This window comes from Nothoprocta perdicaria, unplaced genomic scaffold (assembly GCF_003342845.1).
Source record: "Nothoprocta perdicaria isolate Ctin4 unplaced genomic scaffold, notPer1 scaffold_259, whole genome shotgun sequence".
Lineage (NCBI taxonomy): Eukaryota > Metazoa > Chordata > Aves > Tinamiformes > Tinamidae > Nothoprocta > Nothoprocta perdicaria.
Window position 1 is genome coordinate 929,999 of NW_020455487.1, and position 21,524 is coordinate 951,522.

A 21,524-nucleotide genomic window follows, 5' to 3' on the forward strand; every position below is an offset into this window, starting at 1 on the left:
TCATTTATTTGTGCATTGACTGAATAAATCTTTGCCCAAGAAAATAAAACTGTCATTACTTTCATTCAAAGCATGTAGAGTCCACCTATCATCCGGCTAATTTACTGTGCTCACAGCTGTCTCTCTGTATAATGAATTAAATAATAACTTTTTWAATTTCCAAATAATTGAAGTCCCAGTGCAACAAGGCAGCCAAAGCCTGTCTGTGTATGGGAAAGTGCATGGGTCTGTCTTCACCTTTGGACAAGTTAGTAATGGTGACAAGATACTCTATAGCTCTGTCGTATCTCCTCTGATAGTCGTTGTTGTCTTCAGCTAACTTTGCTTGTAAGGTTGTGCTCATTATTTATGAGTATAAAATGGTAGGCTGAATCAAGTTTAGATTCAGCCTAGATATCCTTCTTTTTAAGGTATGTTAATGTTACTTCTTGATTGCTAATATATTGGCCCATAACTCCCTTAGGTTAAAAAAGAAAGGTTGGTAGCATTTGTGGGTGTATCCAGTATCCCTGTTGTAGTAGGTATTTTTTCGTCTCCACCCTTTGGAGACAATTACTGCATTCAAGAATATCTATTTCTTGACAAGAAGCACAGGGACAAAATAAGCCTCCTCCTTTTAATTGCCCATTATCAAGGACTTAGTTATTCCTGTTATTGTCTGCCAATAAATAATCACTCTTAAACCGTTTCTTTATTTGAGTTGTACAGTGTGAAACATGCMATGAAAACATAAGAGACAGCCAGTTCCAAACAAAAGAGAGAGAAAAGGAGAAAATAGGTTGTTCAATAGCAGTAGTATTTTCCTGTTGGTAAGTGGTTCATCTTCCAGGGCTGTACTTACTCGTAATCAGTACATGCAGTAAGACTGTTGGGTGGAGAAATTACCGATCGTCAAGATGCTGTTATTTTAAAATCTATCTGCCCAAAAGGCAGTCACAGCTCCCAGGCTCCTCTTTGGAGGAAGGAGATTCTCCCCAGTCTTTGGATGTGATTTCATTTTGATTTCTACCCATCCTTCCATCACCACCACACTCTTCCCCTCCTCCCCAAAAAAAAAAAAAAAAAAAAAAAAAAAAAAAAAAAAAAAGATACAATGGGACAAAGAGTCAGAATATGATTCCATAGCTGCAGAAATCTTCCCAAAAACGTGTGTGAGGAAATTAGCACATAAATGATGCCCTGGCTCTTACTTCCAAACCTCAGCCTCCGGAGCTCACACTGGGAACTGGAGAATAAGACACAGCAGCGCTCCCCCTGGTATTGCCCCTTGCAGCTTGCCCAAAGTTTCTCTTTCTATTTTTTTTTCTGTTTTTTTTTTTTTTTTTTTTGTCTCTTTGAATTTCTTACAAGGACTTGTAACAGATAATGTACAAAAAAAATCTTAAATTACTTGTGAGGTGAGTATGAGAGTGAAGGCCATAAGGAAGTGTGAAATTCCGTGCTCTGAGCAGAGTCTGTGTGTCATGCTGCGAATAAAACACTGAGCGATGCGCTGTATGGGGACAATAAAAAGAAAGGCTGAACAGTCATCTTACGTGCTGAGCACTGCTCATGCTGTGTGCTGATCAAAGCAGGGGTCCTGTGGAAAGGCAACTAAATATTGTATCATAATGCCAAATTAGATTTGCACAAACTATGATGTTTCTGGCGTTTTCTGACTTCTAGCATTGCACCGTGTAATAGGCTTTTATACATTTATTTTCTGGTGGAGTTGACACTGTGTTGTTATTAGATAGGTTATATCCCTTTAACTTGTTTTTATGTGATATTTATGTGATATTTAGGAATTTAGTATCTCAGCAGTGTCATTCTCTATCTTGCCACTCCTATATTTTTTAGCGCCCCGAGGTGACTAAATAYGCAGCGGGCAGAAGGAATTGCAGCGTGTACGTGAGGCCAGATGCGTGATCAGGCGCGCGGGGCAGCAGACCGGAGCGCAGCGGCCCCCTGAGCGCGGCTGCCGGCCCGTGAGCTCCACGCCACCCCTGGGCGACGCAGCATCCTGGCATCCCCGGCGCTCCTGGCATCCCCGAGTGCTCCCTGCACGTGCAGGAGCGGGCGATGCGGCGCGGAGCCCGGCACGAGGGCTCCCGCGCGCCCCTCRTCCCGAGCTCGCGCGCTGCTTGATGCTGCTGCCTACCACCCCGCGGGAATCGCATCCCTTCGGGTAGCGCCTTTTTGGGAAATGAGTGGAAAGGGCTGGAATGCAGGGGGTTCGCCTTGGCAGCGGTGGCGGAGGAATTGCCATTAGTGACACCTGCTTTGCACGATGCGTTTTTCAGAAAATAGAAAACCGGTTTCTTGTCGTAGGTGGRGGAAAATTTGCTCTGAGTGACAAGTGTGGCGTCCGATTTCTTCTTTACACTTGTGACAAAATGAACATCTTTCGTCTTTGTTCTTTTGCTTTGAAGTAAGTCGTCAGCATGTGAGATATTTCTGTCATTGGCATTGCTAAAAAATTAAAAATAAAAAGTGTAACTATGTGGGCAGATTGATAGAAAACTCTAACACAGAAATGGCCAAACTGAGTCAGGCCAAAGGTCTGCCTAGCCTAATGTTCTGCTTCCAACAACAACCAGCAACTGATGTGCAAGGAAGAGGACAAGAACAGGGCGGACCTGACACCCCTGAGTATGTTCCTTATGACAATACTCAAGGATGGAGAATGTCTTGCTTTGTGGTAATGTCTCTGCATTTAATAGCTTCTGATGGGATGTATCTTCCTTTTTCATGTCACATTTTCTGTGCAGATGTTTATACCAAAGCTGGTTTCTGGAGAGACTTTCTGTAAAGCCAAAGCCAGGTTTAAGAGAATGAAGTCCAGTTATATTATTGATTAAAGCASTTGTAGGACTTCCAGCCAGCACTGGAAGTTATCCTGAGGTTTTTCAAAACCATTTCTTGTTCTGAAATTTGTTAAGAAGGCCCAAACTGACCACATATTCACAGAATCACAGGATGGCTGAGGTTGGAAGGGACCTCTAGAGATCATCCAGTCCAACCCCCTGCTCCAGCAGGGACACCCAGAGCACGGGGCACAGGGCGGCATCCAGGCAGCTTGGGAAGACCTCCAGAGAAGGAGACTCCACAGCCTCCCTGGGCAGCCTGTGCCAGGGCTCTGGCACCCTCACAGGGAAGAAGTTCCTCCTCACATGGAGATGGAACTGCCTGTGTTTCAGCTTGTACCCATTGCCCCTTGTCCTATCACGATATAGCTGATGCACAAAAGTCTATACTGARCCTTTGGAGAGCCTGTCTGGGGTGCAATAAACTGGTTTTATTATGGTGACTAACAAATACATCAGTCCAGAGATGAGTGTTTTTCCAGACGRCATTCATGACCTCTGCATCGCTCAGAAGTTGTTAGGGTGCAGGTTTAGTGGGGGACCAGAGCTGCCCCCATGCACATACCCCACGTAGCTCAGCGGGTCCCTCCTACCACTGCCTATGAGAGCCAGCGCTGTTAGTGCTGGGCCTAACGGGTTACACTGAGTAGTGAAAGATCTTTCAGGAGGGCCCAACCTGTATGTCCTTCTCTCAGTCCCTGGTGCGCTGCCATTTGCACAGCATGTTATTGTAAATATTTCTTCTTGTTCTGTTGAGAATAATGGGCTGGATAAAAAAAAAAAAAAAAAGAAAGAAAAAATATGAAAAGAAAAAGGAAAAAAAGAAAAAAAGAACGCGCACTGGGGTGGCCCTGTTTGCGCTGGCAGGTTTTTTTCCCCCTTACTACTAAGGGAATAATAATGTGATCCTTCATTTTCTTCCTGACTATACCTGTCATAATTTCTGCTGCTTTTCCAAATATGATTTTTGGATGACAAATACCTGCTAGTGGTCATCCCTGTTCCTAGCAGTGGGAGTGTGGTGCCTGCTGAGAATAACATGGAAAAGAGAAACATCCAAAGTGAGCTGTTTTCAGAGATGGGATTTGCATAAGTATGCTCAATGATGGTTTATTTATTAAGGCCATGGAGCGAATTTAGGTGCCGTGAATAAAGGTCTTGGCACAGGTAAGCTTCCTTTCCAGCTAGGCCAAGTCTTAGTTTAGCCAACACATACAGCTACTTCTGAACTTCTGTCCTTGTAAACATTTCATTGTAACAACAACAACAACAACAACAACAACAACAACAACAACAACAACAAAAAAGCCTTAAAAAAAAAAAAACAGAAAAAGACTCAAAATTGTCCATTTTTCTTATGTGGGGAGGTAGAGCAACTGTCTGCTGCAGTAACGTCAGAGGAGAATGTTGTGTTACAGAAATGAAGTTACAGAGATTATAACCTGCAGTTCAAAGGAGAAGAAATTCTTTCTTGTTTTTATAGACAAGAAAGAAGAGTTGGCTCAGAGACTTTGAGCTCAGAGACTGTGGCTGGATTGTAATAAGGATTGGATTGCTTCATGGTCCCTAACAACATTTATATATAAATGAGTTGAGATAATAAGGCTAATCAAATGTCACGCTTCAAGTAGTCAGTTCATGGCCTGCAGGGACTGGGAAGTGCTTTTGCTCTATGGTACAGATGTGCTTCGTTGATTAGGATTTGCCCATTCCAGAGGAAGGCCACTGAGCTGGAGACATGTGAGACTTGCTGCACAAACTAATTCGTAGGGGATCCCATCACTGCCTTGGATTTTTTTTTTTTTTTTTTTTTTTGGTCTGAATGCATAAATATTGCTATAAACCGAATTTTGTCGTTGGCGTGGGTTAAATGGGCAGAACTCACACAGTAGTATTGCTGAATGATCATGAAAACTTTGCTTAAAGTTTGCACTTCGGAGCCAGGCGCAGAAATTTACTCGGGCGCACTAGCAGATTGGCAGTTTTGTGCTGGATCAGCAAGGCTGAACTCACATAATTACCTTTCCTTCTAGTTTCCCTGAGAGGTAAAGCAGCCCTCATAAAAGCTGGCGGTTATAAGCTGTGGCATCTTTATTTCATCCTATTACCTCTTCCCGTTGCTGCCTCCGTCTCCAGCTGCCGGTGGCACAGCACAATGCAGAGCCTGGCCGGTGCCAGGCATGGGATCAGCTCATTCAAGGCTGGAGGTCAAGGAAAAGTGGTGGTTCCACTTGTGTGACATGTCCCAAAGCTGAAGAGATGGTAAAGAGGAAGGGCTCCACAGGGCTGGAATTGAGAAACATGAGGAGGTACAGCACTGTATCCATAAAATAGTCAGAATATTACAGCAAATGTAAAGATACCGCCAAAAGGGCTGGAGTGCTCCCTCAGCAAGTTTGCCGATGATACCAAACTGGGAGGAGTAGCTGATAGCCCTGAGGGCTGTGCTGCCATCCAGAGGGACCTGGACAGACTGGAGGACTGGGCGGTGAGAAACCTCATGAGGTTCAACAGGGGCAAGTGCAGGGTCCTGCATTGGGGAGGAATAACCCCGGACACCAGTACAGATTAGGCGTGGACCTGCTGGAGAGCAGCCCTGCAGAGAGGGACCTGGGCGTCATGGTGGATGACAAGATGACCATGAGGCAGCAGTGTGCCCTGGTGGCCAAGAAGGCCAACGGGATCCTGGGGTGCATTAAGAAGAGCGTCTCCAGCAGGCTGAGAGAGGTGATCGTCCCCGTATACACAGCCCTGGTGAGGCCACATCTGGAGACTGCGTCCAGTTCTGGGCTCCCCAGTACAAGAGGGATGTGGAGCTGCTGGAGAGAGTCCAGCGCAGGGCTACGAGGATGATCAGAGGCCTGGAACATCTGCCCTATGAGCAAAGGCTGAGGGAGCTGGGTCTGTTCAGCCTGGAGAAGAGRAGGCTGAGGGGGGACCTGATCAGCGTGTATAAATACCTCAAGGGAGGCAGTGAGGAGGAGGGGGCGGCCTCTTTTCAGTGGTGGCCAGTGATAGGACTAGAGGAAACGGCCACAARSTGAGGCACCAAAAGTTCCACAGGAACTTGAGAAAACACTTTTTGACAGTGAGGGTGCCAGAGCCCTGGCACAGGCTGCCCAGAGAGGTTGTGGAGTCTCCTTCTTTGGAGATCTTTAAAACCCGCTTGGATGCAGCCCWGTGCCACRTGCTCTAGGTGACCCTGCGTGWGCAGGGGGGTTGGACTCGATGACCTCTGAGGTCCCTTCCAACCTTGGGCATTCTATGATTCTATGAAAAAAAGAAATTAAAAAAAAAAAGATGTTTTTCACTTTTGTTGGGAGGTAGAGGGCTATGTAAAATACTTACTTGTACCTTAACTGTGTGGCTACTGGGTGCCTTCACGTASAGCTGAAATCTTTCACAGGGCTCACTCTGGCCTTACCCTGCAAACCCCAATATAATATAAAGCCAGATCGTGGCTGTCACACTGATGTAGTGTGAGCTGATGTTACGTCTGTGTGTGAAAGGTCTCGTCTGGGGCAATGACTGCAGGCAGAAAGCTTAGAAACATCTCTATCAAGACTGCTGTGTATGCCAGGTATATGCAGTGTATGCCATATTGCAAATGGAACATAAATCACAATTTACTTTCAGACTGCAACTTTTTTGCATAAAAATCTATCATTATCGAAATCACAGTTGGTAAAAACTTTGTTCTAAAATGGTATAGGATGTGGAGACAAAAGCATTTTTGGAAGCCTTGTTAAAACTTTGCCAGGATTTGGGGAAGATAGGAGGGCCCCCTTGTGGAAATTATAAATATAGTCTAAACACTGTGGAAGGAAATTCAGGAGGGCAGCGAAAGAGGAAGATTCCCATTTTGCTTTATAGGTTGGAGATGTATTATTTATAATAAACATTTCTGGTTTTAATTAGATACTTTCAATTATTTTCAAAACAAAGTGTGATGTAAAATGGATCAGTGGTCATGTGGGCTGTCTGCATTGTAATTATTAAATTTAAATACCCTTCCCATCTTACAGAAAAATTGAACAATTGTTCAATTTTTGTTCAGTGTGTCACAAGACAGAAAGTTTTGCGAGAACCTTCAGAGAAGTACAGTTAACATGCTCTCTTACAGCTCAGCAATATCCTTCATTTTGGCTTGTTGATCTATTAATTACAACATTCTCATTAGCAGAATCACCAGAATCCCTTACTATCCATACTGTCATGTTGATTACCTTATTGGAAGCAAATCTTACCGTTTTTTACCAAACCTAGATGATTTAAAGACTCATTCTATAGGGCAAGAAAATGGTTGTGCTATCTGAATTTCGTAATGCTCCATTAAAATTCAAGGTCATTATGCTTGATGTCAGAATTAATAAAGGCTTGAGGCAAAGCTCAGAGTAAATTAATGTATTTTCAAAGGGATTTCAATTACTAGGACTTTTGTTGTTAATTACTTTATTAATTGGGCAAAATTACTATCCACTGAGTCAAAATCCATGGCAGTGAGCAATCCTGGAGAACCCTCTTTTGAGCATCTCTGATTTAGAAGCATGTTTAGCTGAATTATTAGTTAGAGGTTAATGGGAGCTTGGCTAAGGATGGAGACTGGATGCTGGCCACTTACAGCTTGACTCTCCCTACCCCTAATATCTCCCTGGATCAAGGCAAGGTTGGTGCTTCCTCCCCACACTGGAGCTGGGAATGGCTTAAGGAGGAGGAATGGAGGAATGGAGGACTGTAGTGCAAATGCATCCTCATTTCTTTTTCCTTTCTGTGCAGCAATATTAGCAAAAGGCCAGAAAGGGGAGGCGAGATGCTTGAGTGAAGGTGTCACAGGTGCCCCAGATTCCCGCGGTCCTTGTGGGACCCCTGCAGTGCACGACAGGACTGAGATATAATGAGGGCGATGTGAGGGATGGATTCCTCCTTTTTCATTCCTGGCCAAGGTGGATTTATTAACCTTTCTGACAGAAAGGTGTGCATGGCCTTGCTTTTAATATTTCTTAAAGCTTTTATGGGCAGTTCTTGTATTTATTGCTTTTGGATGTATTTCCTCCCATGTGTGCTTTATAAGATGCAAGGGATTTAATACGTATGTGCTCAACAGAATAACCACATTCCATTTCATTATTGCATTTTATATTTATATTTGTTTCAACAGAGCTCTTACAATATTACTGCTTTAAGCAATTTAAGGAACACTTAGAATAATTGAGCTTTGTATAATTTAGGCAAGGAACAAAAATCTATAGAGGGTGTTTGTTAGATTTCTGTCTCATCCATAAATGATTTACAGCAATTTGTATCAAGGTTRTTTGATGGAAAGTGGCATATTTGTTTTTCCATCAAATTGCCTGATTTGTGCATTTCTATTCCAGTCCGCTTCACTCTCAAGTAAGATATCATTTCCTTGTTTAACCTTCTTCTCTGCTCCCTCGCAGCTAAACAGAAGCCACACTTCTCAGCCCTTGGCTTCAGAGATGCAAACACCCAGCATCTATCCCTGATAGGAAAGCTGTGCCAATCAATGGATATTTATCTTCAGTAAAGTATTTGATAGCTTGACATCCTGTGAAATAATTATATAAGGCAGACAAGGCAAGACTGAATATAGAATTTCAGATGGATAAGAAGCTGGTGGATGGAAGGTAACAAAACAAGAGGATTTGAAATAGGAACTTTCTGACTAAAGGAAACTTATTAATGAATTTCCTCAGGGCTGGTCTTAGCTCTGATCCTGTTTCGTGTTTTCATTAATGGTGGCACAAAAGCTCAAGTATGTTAATGGAATCTGGTAGATGAYCTTGAGGATTTCAGTAAAAGAAATAATATGGGAGTTTGGTAGTGCAAGATGCACTTGGAGCCTGGTGATAAAAGTTTCTCCTATCATCAAGTGAATGCTTATCAGCTAAAAAAAGGAGGAGCAGAAAGACTGGACGCTAGAGCAGGAAGACAGTAACAAAATGAGAAAATATTTCCAGAGTTACAAGGCCCTGTAAAAAATAAATGCAATGGGAGGATGTATCCTTACCCTTAAAGAGTGCCATTACCCTCTATCAGGGAGGTGATCCCTCCCCTCTCCTCAGCTCTGGTGAGGCCRCACCTGGAGTACTGGGTGCAGTTCTGGGCTCCCCAGGGCAAGAGGGACATGKAAATTCTAGAGAGGATCTAGGGTAGACAGACAAAGGTGATTAAGGGACCTGAGCATCTCTGGTAGGAGGAAAGAGTGAGCAAGCTGGGCCTGTTTAGCCTAGAGAAGAGATCATCATATATAAGTACCTGAGGGGGGAATGTAGGGAGGAAGGGGCCAAGATCTTCTCAGTGGTGGCCRRTGACAGGACAAGGGGYARTGGGTACAAGTTGAAACCCAGGCAGTTCCATCTGCATGTGAGGARGAACTTCTGTCCTGTGAGGGTGGCAGAGCCCTGGTACAGGCTGCCCAGGGAGGCTGTGGAGTCTCCTTCTCTGGAGATCTTCCCAAGCCGCCTGGATGCCGCCCTGTGCCCCGTGCTCTGGGTGTCCCTGCTGGAGCAGGGGTTTGGACTRGATGGTCTCTAGAGGTCCCTTCCAACCTCAACCATCCTGGGATTCTGTGTGATTCTGTATCAGGCAGTATATTGCCAGTGGAGATGGGGAAGTATCATACAAGGCACCTGTGAAGCCTCATGTGAAATGTGCCCCACTGTAGACAGGCACTGCGATACGTGAAGTCCTGCAAGGACAGATGCAGAGCAAATCTGTTTGGGATGACCAGAAAACAACCAACCACAGATGCATCCAGCATCTCTTATGCTTGGGAGCCTCCTACCAGAAGCTGGCGTGGACAGGCAAAGTGCTGGAAAGCTGGAGGTGAGATGGGTGGGGAGGTGACGTGGGAGGGATGCCGAGTGGTGCCAATGCTGCTCTGCAGGGTTGGCATGGCTGGCGCTTCCCAGCCAGCTCCCATTCTCCCAAACCAGGAGTTTGGGCTATGCCACAGCCTTTCACAGCACGTCCTCGCCAGCTAAATGAGGCAGCCCCAGAAGAGAAGCATGTTTGAGTTCCCCAAGGTCTAAGCGTGACCAAAGGGTGTTAGAGAATTGCAGCACGGTCACTCTTGGCTTCTCTTATCAGAAGTGACTATAAGAACTAGTTCAACCTAGTGAATTGAATGCTGAGAGGTGTGATTGCTCTCTGTTCTCCAACTTAAATGCCTTTTCTCCTCCTCTGATGTTATATTTAAAAATCCCTTTGATGTATTTGCAGTGTTAACTGAAGAACGACTGGATGCAATTAGGCCAGGAACAGGTTTAGACTGGGAATTAGACATATGTCCCTAAACATGAGAAACCACCTTTGGAAGCTCTTTGCAATAGCAGCAGTGGAGTAAAAAGATTTTTTCAAAAGGGGGCAGGTTGTCTTATGAAGGAGATGATAGAGTGCTGTTATCTGTGCTGCCAGAGAAGGGAACTCCAATGGCCCTGGGAGCCTCCTTTTCCTAAATAAATCAGCAGACCATGCTTCCTGAGTGCTTTAGCATCTTTGGCTCTTATGGGCTACTGTGGATTTACTTTCCTAGTGATGAGGCTGTTTATCTACATGTTTTAACGTAGAGTTAAATGCCTACCTTTATGCRCTGTGCTTGACAATTGTGTAAATCCCAATAACAGTACACAGTACTATATAATATAGACATTTATATAGTATCATAGATTAGATCTGCTCACACATATTCATATGTTGTTTGCTTTTTGTTGCTTGCTTTTTCTGAAATACTGGCATTAAAGCCATGGGTAGCTGGATCATTTCATTAGTTCAGACRTTGTTCAGGGCCAAGATTTGATACCTGTGAACAGAATTAATTCCTTCAGGGACATGTGGTTGTTACACTGTCCTCTCCAATTTCTAGAGTTTCTATATTGAACAAAGTGTCACTGAGATAAATATTCATGAAGTTGCTCATTAATTCAAAGCGTAGTGATTCAGAGTGCTATAGACAGATTGAAAACCCAATAACCAAAAAGATCTCATATAAAAGGCAAAGCACATCCCCTATACTCTGTCTTCGGTAGTCAGGAGAGTACAGTGGAGSACAAGTATGATCTAGATCAGTTCTGGTTTTGGTGCTTTTTCTGCTAGACTTGCACATTTGGTGACAGAGTCACTATATGCTGCTGTGCAGAATCGCTCAGGTAGCAACTGGGAGGTCCATGGTCCAACTCCTTGCTTAAGCTCTGACCAGTGGGATTTTACAAGCCTCCAAGGATGGAGAGGCCAAAGCCTCTCTGGACAACCTGTTCCCATGCTTAATTATCCTCACAGTAAAAGATTTTCTGTCCGGTTTGAACCTCTCCTTTTTTGGTTTATGATTATTGTCTCTCCTTTTCTCATCAGGCACTTCAGTGAGGAGTCTGGCTCTGTCTTCTTGGTAACCTCCTCATATATTGGAAGTCACTGTTTGGTTCCCCCGCTGATATCTTATACATGTCTTTGAAATACTACAGTAAGATCTGCATTCTCACAAATATAATCTACTATGTCAAGAAAAGAAGTCTATGTACCACCAAATTCACAAATTTCATAATTTTCTTTTTGCAGCATTGAGTCCTAAGCTTCACTATCACTAAAGATTTTGAAGAGCCTGTGCCAACTTGATGTGCAGAAAACTTGATTCTTATTTCAGTTTTTATTACTTAATTCCAAAATGTGCTGCACATAAAAGATGCAGGTAGAAAATTACAGGTCCTAACTCTAAAAACGTACAATCTTTGAAAGGAAGGTCACCAGTTTTAAYGGTCCCAGACCATTCTATTCATTCCTGAAGTATTTAATGTTCAAGGAGAAARAAAAGGTCATAAAGTCTTCACAAACCTGTTGGTTACAGTTGGCTGTGGTACAGATGTAGGCACTGAATTTTTGAAGTTGTATCTTTTCTATATAAAACAAGACTAAAACAGTGCACTGTTCAGAAACTTGTCTAGCATCTTATTCTTCTCGGGTACTAGTGTAACTTTATACTGCTACTGAATTTGCCCTAGCATCACTTCAAGGTAAATTAGAGTCTTTAAGTGCAAAAAATTCCTTAAAATACACATGCAGCATTTGTGTTGCCACGGGTTCCCTGTCTTTCTTCTACTTTCCAGCATAAATTCACTTCCTTTTATGTTGTTTGATGTCAGAGAGTGAGTGATCTCTGAAGATTTTCTTTTTCATCTGACATCTGTAATCAGTTGTGGGACACTGATCTGAGAAACAACCATGCAGTGCTGCAAAGTTTTCCTGAGGTTTTTCTGGTAGTGGAGATAAAGGTCTTCAACTGGGTACTTCAGAAACTATTTTGAAAATAAATAAATAAATAAATAAATAAGGCAATTTTTAAGCAGTAAAATGAATATTTTTACAGTAAGCCCTAAAGTTACAAATTCGTTTAAAAGGAACTGGAAATGGTGACAGAGAATATCCCTCCTAACGTGCAGCAAAATGTGAGGTTTGACATTTGAGAGCTTCCTTGTGCGCAAACACCATATTTCTGTTGACAGTAACAGACTCTGTGTCATCATAAGGAACTTCTTGAGCAACCACTAGTTGCTTTCTAGAGCTAGAAATATAGTCCAAGCCCTCCCCCATYGTATGAATCTTACGCAGCAGGGACAAACAAAATTGCAGCAGATTACCAATTTGGAGATTTGTATGAAATAATACAAAACTTTTTTTTTCTTTTTTTATCTTGGCCATACTCCACATCTAAAAACATACTTAGAAATCCTGGCATGACCAAGATGAATTGTAGGTAACTTCAGAGTTACTTCTCATTCATTACAAAATATTATGTTATTGATTGGCTTTCCAAGTTGCCTGAATACAGATTGCCCTCTGCAAACAGCTCTGTACAGACAAGCTCTTTGACTCCTGGCATGGGATTCACTGTGCAAACTGACACATCTATATTTAGGGCTGTCCAGTGCACATGTCTACAAGTTGGCTGATATTGAAGCCTGCACTGTGGTCACTGTGTGTGGTAGATTGAGCTGGGTGACACGGCCCATGCTGGAGTTGGCGCCTACCTTTGGTCAGGGTTGTTGGGTAGCTCCTTTTGGCTTTAGAGGGCATTTAGACATATAGCTTATATGCAGATGCTGACATTTAGATGTACCTTATGAGCAGTGTCTGGTCCGTTCACCTCTCAGCAAGACATGCCCTGCACACCCAATTGCACAATTTGTCCCCCTTTGTGACTGAAAAGCGGTTATTTAACAACAGAAGCTTGTGACTTCGAGAAAAGGTGGCCAGAGGAATAATGAGGCTTAACAAAAATGTAATCATTGTTTTATCTCAGAATGCCAAGTTTAATTCTCTGACTTACTCTACTGAAGTCAACAGCAAATTCTCCTTTAATGTGGAGCACCTCACTGATTATAGGATGTGACAGCCCTTGTTTTAGGCAAGCAGAGTGTTCACTATCCCAGTTAAAGCCAGTAGAAGGAATGGTCGCTCAGAACTTCTGAAAAATCAGCCAACTGAGTTTTTTTCCTGCATGCCAAATGTGCAATGTATGTGGTAAGAATGAATAAATGCTGACTTCTTAAAGGTGACTGATGTCTTAAGGTCACTGCTTTAGTAAAGTTTGCATAAATAAACCTATGACAATCTGATAGAACAGCTCATGATATTAAGGGCACACACTTCTCTAAAGTAGGTCTTAGAAGAATATTCCTGTCAGAGACCTCTATCATTGTGTGACAGATGCTGTACTTAAGAAACGTGTGTAGCATATCATCTTCACAAAGGTTTGTGGGCTATCTTGGGTATATCTGGCTTAGTGCATAAGCTGTATGATGCTTCCTGTAGCCATATGGACATGCATATTGTTTCTGTCCTGTCTGATAGCCTTTAATATAATACTTTTGCTAGGAATAAGGAGTAGGCAGTCAACTCTTGTGATGCTGGGCAGGTTATCTCTAAATTAAGCACAGCACAGATGCAGGGACACTCAGCACAGTAATACTGGCAGACAGGGGCTGGTGCATCTGCATTATGCTAGGATGACTTCACCACTTCTGATCAGCACCAGGCCAGCAACCTCCCTTAGCTTCCTGTTTTCCCTAGCATTGTCATTCTATGCCCCTATTCCCTAATAATTCATGTGTTGCATTACCTTCATTTTTGTTTCGTCTGTTTATCATCCTCTATTTAMTGTGGCTCGTGCTGACTGTACTTTGCTTGAACAAGTGGTTGCTGCTCAAAGGTTGTTTATTGCTTCTAAGAAAAATGATTTCTGGATAATATCTGGAAGCGTAAAGGCTTTATTCTTGATAACAACAGATCTTCCTAGCCACTGCCCCTGTCATCATCAGAAACATGTCACCAGACAGGCTTTTGTCCTGTCTCCTAGAACTTTCTATGGAAGGAGACTCACTTCCAGAATTAAAGCTTGAAACTTCTTGTCACAACCTTGGTCATAAGCTGCCTCAGGTCTTCTTATTTTGCTTTCTCCCAGGGAGAACCAGAACCTCAATGCTCTTACGATGCATCTGGGATTTKTAGTCATGTATGTTCTTCTTCCTTCTGGCTGTTAGTGTCCTTCAAAATATTCTCCTGTGACTGCACTCTTATTTTCTTTTYTTCAACTCCACCTCAAGTATTCCTCCATCCCTGCATCGGCTGCTATGAGTGTGCTGCTCTCCCGTTATGAAGCTCATCACTCAGATCAGAAGGTCCTGGCTAACTCCTTGAGCAAAGAAGGGGTAGTTGGCGTTCTCCCTGCTCTGAGCTCTCCTGTGCGCCAGCTGCTCCACACGAGAGCAGGAGTGACAGCGAAGATGTCATTCATCCCTCTTCCCTAGGAGACCCCGCAGGATGTTTTTGTTCTCCATTTGCAGTGATTCTTCATGTCTTTAGTAAATGTCTCTCTGCTGGGATGTCTGTTCCATGGCGATAGAGGAGGCAAAATGCCCTGCTTTGGGATCATCTCCACTAATATCAGTCAGCTCCTCTGAAATGAGTTTCTAAATCAGAGCGATGCTATGGAAGGATTAACGTAAGATTAAAGTATTTATATTGAAATACCTTACAACGTGAAAGAAATACGTGTTCCTAAGTTATAACTAGAAGTTCATTTTAGCTGTTCTATTAATTAACGATTTTCTTTGCCTAATGCTAATGAAGAGACTGGATTTCATGCCACTGGGGCTTGCATTTCCAGTTGCTTTTTAATTCTAGTGTAAATGGTCATATTTCAAACACAAAGCTTCTCAAAGCCCTGGGAGCAGGAGAGGGATACACCGGCAGCTAGGCAGTGCTAATATCCCAGGGATTTCTTCTGCTAGCACAGCTCCTTGTGTGGGCTGCATGGTGTGTCCTCCTGGGGCTGATTTGGGCATTTGCATGGATTATTTGACCATCACCATGCTTGTCATCTGACCAAAAGTAAACCATCCCAAAGTGACAACTTTGGTTACCCACTGACTTCAGTGCATTACGCTCAAAAAGAGATTCTCAAAAAGTAATCACTCTAGGAACATTGTATGAAGTTTTCTTTTTCCTTTTTTTTTCCCTCTATAWTTTGTTTGTTTGCTTTTTGTTTCAGACTGTCTAATATCTAAATACCTAATACCACCAATGACTAGTGGATTGGTGCTGCCGTAAAGATTGTTTGAAATGCTATCTAATTGTTGATATATACCTACAGATATAAACCTGTGTAGACAGCCATGCACTGGCAAAATTACACTCTACGATTATTCTTCGATGAAGGAATGAATAGTTAATTCTTTGCTGTGTATTTTTTACAGTGGGCARCTGCAGCTTTTAATATTGCTATATAAGCCTGAGCCTACTTGAGGCAGGGCAGCCATGTGCACAAATGAGGAGAAGTGAGGACAGGAGATTATCTCACACACGTTCAGTAGCAGGCAGATTTGCCACTTTTTTACCAAACAGCGAAGAAAGAGGAGACTGAAAGCCTTCCTTGGCTTCATTTCTTCATGAACTACCTCTTGCCTTTGCTAGGAACTGACTCATCAGCCATCCCAAGTGAGACTGAAAACTGTGTTAAGAAGTGAGAATTCTGAATTGTTGCTATATTTAATCTGTAACTGTCAACATTTGAAAACAATTTCCTGAGATCATTTTCATAATTTTCCCACTGAAGCAAATGTGGCAAACCTATGTATTTTTATTTATATCTTTATTCTAGAGACAAGATATCCTTTTCCCTGAGGGAAAAATCTGTGACAACAGTGCCTTGACTGCTGCACTGCATCTCCCATTCCTCTCAGCAGCTTTGCTATAGTGTCATGTGGATAGTGTCCAGGGTGGGGTGGAAGAAGYCTAGATCTCCAGCTTGAGGTTGGTTAAGGGTAATGGAAAGTCACGCAGAGAAGGTTAAACAGAAGACTGAAGTGTGAATGGGGAGAGCATGGGCAGGACTCTTACTTACCAGTGTCTCACAAACTAAAGTGTGTGTCAGGCTGCTTCCATATGAAAAAGCTGTCCAGCCTTTATCACAAAGAGGTAACAGGCAAAAAGATGCACAAACCACAAGCAAATCTATGAGGGCAGCAAAAACAGATGCAGAAGCCAGCAAGTCATAAGGAGGAACAGTATCAGTGGGCAAAGTTTCTTATCCAGCCCACAAGAGGAAATCTGCATAAGTTATACAGAGACACACTTTTCTCATTTCCCTGCATTTGCTTCATATGCTTGTTTATTGCACATTAAGTGCATTTACATATCCGGCATTTACATTTCCATGAAATGGAAATGATTGATGCAAAGGAGGTGCTTCTGTTAATTGTTGTTGCCCTGAGTCATGCCAGAAAGGGAATGCTAGGAGTGGGTGAAGAAAGACCGAACTATTATTAGTGGGATAAATAAGTGTCAAGAGCAACTTTTAAACCCGTCTGTTATCACATGTCAACATCTAAAATTATCCCAGGATGGGAGAGGCAGCAACACAAGGACTAAAACAACACTACATCTTTGTTGTTGTGGATGTTGGCGACTGTGAATCTTTGTCCTTTCTTTCATTTCTGCTCCCTGAGGACTCGGTCRTTTTCTGTAACTGTTCTGTTCTGTCAGTACCTGTTGGATGTTGCAATAACAGTGTCTTAGGTTGAGAGGTTATGGCATTTGAGTGGGAGATGGAATTTTTTAGCTGCCTTTCACAGCACTGGTGAAATGTTCCCTTTTTGTTCTGCTCATTGGAACACAGTTCTGAATGTGCTCCCATAGGTACAAGGTAGAGTCAAGGTGAGGGGAACATTGGATTTGAGACAGGGAAGTTGTACATGGGGTAGTTGAAGACAGGTCTTTTTGCAGTGGACCTTTTGTGCTGCAGAGCACGTGAGGAGATTTCTGATACTTCCCAGTCCACAGGAATGGTGAAAACAGATTTTAGGACTGTCTGTCCATATACAGTTGTGGGTCAGTTTCTCTGCTGATGTGGGCTGTGTAAGTTGCTGACGTAGATCAAAATAGTTCAAATGCAGTTTGATCATGTGTGAATGGCTACCAGAAAACCCAGGCCCCAAATTATTTTATTAGCACAAATCACATGACTTGCAATGCGAGTGATAATGAAAATATCTTGGTGTTCCTCAGATCACATACTTCCACTTGTGACCCTTCTGCTGTGAAATAATCTTTGAAACAGCTATTTCCAGTCAATAGTAGTTGAAGAAATGACCCTGCAACAGCACAGAGTCAGTAGTTTGACCCTGTTATCGTATTCTGGAAAATATATTATAGGTCCTGTAGATGAAGAACTCAGAATGAACAGAAACAAAATGTTCAGCCCTGTTTCCTTTTGATTCCTATGAGCTGGGGCGTATGTCTGCATTTTAGGGAACACCGAGGGGCACGACTRTTTTTATGACAAAGTAAAGCTTAGGTTTCTGGAAAAGCTGTAGGGAGTCTTCAGTGATAAAAAATGGATGATATCTAAAAAGGATGTATGAATTTTAAAAAGTTTCTAGTTCTTTCATGCAGCCAAAGTGAGCTCTTGTGTCAGATGGCCCTCACAAGTGCTGGCTGGTTTACAGGGTAGCTTGTTCCTATCATTGCTTGCTTTCTTCATCCTCGTGTAGACTCAAGAAGGAATATTGAGATCTGAGCTTTCTGCAGAAATCTTAGGATTCATGATTTATTAATGTATTGTTTGCAGTCAGATGAGTCATACAAACTCATGAGCCTATTTTTGTACCGTACTGTCTGTTAATTTTAGTCATGAATCTTCTGCTGGTTATTCTAGCTGACAGAAGTCATAAGTATTTTGGTTTTGTTTTATCCTTATGATATCACCCTGTAATTTAGGTTACTTGTTATTGAATAAAACATTTTTCAATAAAAAACTATTGAATGCAACTATGTAAGCCCACTTGAAGCATACCCAGATTGCCATACATAGATGTACAAATGTTCAGTTCAGCATCTTGAAGACAAATTGACATTGTGATTTCTGCAGAAAGTTGTTCTATTTCAAATCAATATTTCTTGGTGTTTCTTTTGTATTCCCGATGGGTGAGGTTGGATAACAATAACTTTTATATAAAAAATGCTTTTATACTATATGATTATAACTAAATTTAATCAATCACTTGTCTAAATTTAAATCATATAAATGGATTTTCATCCCCCCATTATCTTCAGTCCACTTAATGAGAGGATTCTTCTTAAGTAGATCACTCATGCCAGTCTTCCACATGGCATTATTTTTAGTGCTTGCAGCATCTCCATGGTATTATTCATGCTTCTCATATAATCTGACCAAGTGCTATACAGATTATCGTTTTGTATTTGCATGTCTCAAAGAGAAATGGCAAGATTTATCTTACTAGAGAACTGGCAAAAATGGTGACACAATACAGTCCTTCCAGGGTCTGCTGAGTTTCTCAGTGCCAGTRGGAAATGGGACATGTTGTATCAGTTCTCCATGCTGTCCTTCAGCTGTAGTCATTTTTTTCCTCATTTTTTTYCTGATATTACTGCACGTTAGCATTTTCAAAGTAGAGGGGAGTACGGTTCTATTAATTAGCTTCTGTATGAAATAACTACCACAGAGCAGTCGAGAGGTCAAAGCAATTCCTTCTTCTCTTAGCTGCTTATTGGCTTTCATTTTTCTCTCTTTGTCCCAATCTACCTGGTATTTTATTCACAGTACTTACCAAGCTTTAAGGTTTTTACTGTCTGACAAGTAGGCACTTTAACTGCCTGCTTTCCAGTGGGATAAGTGAAGGGAGGGTAGCCACTGGTAATCATTTTATTGGAGAATAATAAAGTGAAATCCACTAAATCTGAAAACTGTGTTTAATGATGTGTTTCAGGAACTTCTATTACATTACAATGCTGAGGGATCCGGTGTCACGGTACTTGAGCGAGTGGAAACATGTCCAGAGGGGTGCGACATGGAAAACTTCCCTTCACATGTGTGATGGAAGAAGTCCAACGCCCGAYGAGCTTCCTACCTGTTATGAGGGAGAAGATTGGTCTGGAGTCAGTTTGCAGGAGTTTATGGATTGTAGCTACAACTTAGCCAACAACCGCCAGGTGCGCATGCTGGCAGACCTCAGCCTGGTGGGATGTTACAACTTGACTTTTATGAATGAGAGCGAAAGAAATATGATCCTTCTCCAAAGCGCCAAGAACAATCTGAAAAATATGGCCTTCTTTGGACTCACAGAGTTTCAGAGGAAAACGCAGTATCTCTTTGAGAGGACATTCAACCTGAAATTCATTTCCCCGTTCACCCAGTTCAACGTCACGCGGGCCTCCAACGTGGACATAGATGAGGGTGTGCGGCAACGGATAGAGGAGCTGAATTTCTTGGACATGCAGCTCTATGAATACGCGAAGGACCTCTTCTTGCAGCGCTTCCAGTACTCCAAGCAAGAGGAGCACCAGAAGAACCGGCTAAAGAGGCGAGAGGAGCGAAGGCTGCTGCGGGAGCAGAGAGCTCACCAGTGGCCGAAGGAAGAGGCAGAGGCAGCACAAGTTGCTGTTACTGAAGATTATAATAGTCAGGTCGCGAGATGGTGACGCCCTTGCCTCTTGACTGGGCGAGGAGCATCAGAGAGGATAGTATTTCATGCAACTTGGCTACGCAGAAATCAGCCAAGGAAGGYCTTCTGCTTTGGCAAAAGAGACAGAGTCTGGCAACTATCCTTCCTTGTCTCAGTTTTTCTTGGTTTCTGTCAGTGAGGAGAATATTTTTTTTCTCGATAGACATTAATCAGTGTTATTAAATGGCAGTAGAATAGGTTCCTATCCAAACAGACTTCCTTCCCAGCCCTAAACTATGAGAATGGGTTGACAGAGAGCTATTTCTTTTGGATTAACAGCTGTACCCCATACAATCTAAGCTAACAAAACTTGTGCAGACATGAATCAAAGTTGAAAAGAAAAATCTTTTTTGGTTCTTCTGTGATAGTTGACTGCTGGCTTGTTTCCTACTGTCCTTTGCAACTGTAGTGGCAAAAGACGACTGTAGTGCCATAGCTTTCCAGTGAATGAAATGGAGAAAAACGTATTGCCCTTCAAGCTTATATATGCTGTGTTTTGATTAAGGAAAGAATTTGTTGAGCTGATTAAAAAATGCCTAAGAAACATGTGGGATTGCTTGTTCATTGGTTTGTTCATTTTTTAAGACTGCAGTCAGGGACAGTTTGTAAGTGAAGAGATGGGAGATTTAGCTTATACCTCCACAGATGTTAGAAGTACCAAACCCAGCCAGATAGCAGCTGTCTTTCTAAGTGCGCATGGCGAACAGAAAGCCAGAGTGCAAAGACTGAGAAATGAGATGCCCTGGGCAGCTGGGCACGTGTTGCAGAGACTGTCTGGCTGCAAGCAATGAACTGGCCTTCATTCATAAGAGGTGAAGAGGTGCCAAGCAAAGTATAAGAAAAAGGAAACAAAGAGCTTAAACATTAGTGTGACATTTTCCAGATTTGCTGTAAAAGCCTGGAGATACAGCATCTGTGAAGGTAGGCAGGTTTATGATATTGTCTCTTAAAATACATTGATGCCAAGTGGATAAAATTTAAATTGGTTTTCTCTCGAACTACAGTAGTGGCTAAAAAAACTAGCTTTCATTTTTACAGGATAGTTAATGGATATGTGAAAAGTCTTGATATATATTGCTCTGTATGAAGATTCTTTGTAAATGTATTGTTTTCATGGACACAGATATCTGCAGATCTCTGTGTCTGGTTTTCTTCTTGTCTAGAAAAAGATTGGATGGGTTCTTCTGCCACAGGTTACATTCTTTGTAGCTCAACTGCATCTATTTATTCCCAGGTTTTATGTTGGCTATATTTGTAGTAGTAGAATTTCAAAAAGAGGGTCCTGTGCATCATAAATCTTTTCAGAGAGTACTTTTCCTTCTTCTAGGAAAAATCTCAAGCATTAGGAGGAAACATCTTTAAGTGCCTCAATATGGCTGCTAAACCGAGATGCTGAAAGTATATTATTGCACGTATAAATGGCTTTTACCTTGCAGATTTGCTGATTAGAGGTATCAGAGCACCCAGTGTGGATGCACGTCTCACTTATTTTCACAATTCAAGTGTTTTAGCAATCACTAAAAGTTGAATGTGCTACAGAAAAATACCTGATTTTACAAATTTGTTCCCTCCTTTCTAAATCTCTTACTTTCATGTGTGTTCCTCTCCTCTCCTCTCCTCTCCTCTCCTCTCCTCTCCTCTCCTC

The 21,524-nt window shown here is 42.3% G+C and overlaps 1 protein-coding gene across 1 annotated transcript; it reads left to right on the plus strand.

The window, feature by feature from the left end:
• The first annotated feature begins 19,133 nt into the window (after positions 1–19,133).
• On the plus strand, positions 19,134–21,327 carry HS6ST3 (heparan sulfate 6-O-sulfotransferase 3). Its single transcript, XM_026040468.1, has one exon. The coding sequence runs from the start codon at positions 19,134–19,136 to the stop codon at positions 19,854–19,856; it is 723 nt and encodes a 240-aa protein (XP_025896253.1). The 3' UTR covers positions 19,857–21,327.
• The last annotated feature ends 197 nt before the right edge of the window (positions 21,328–21,524 follow it).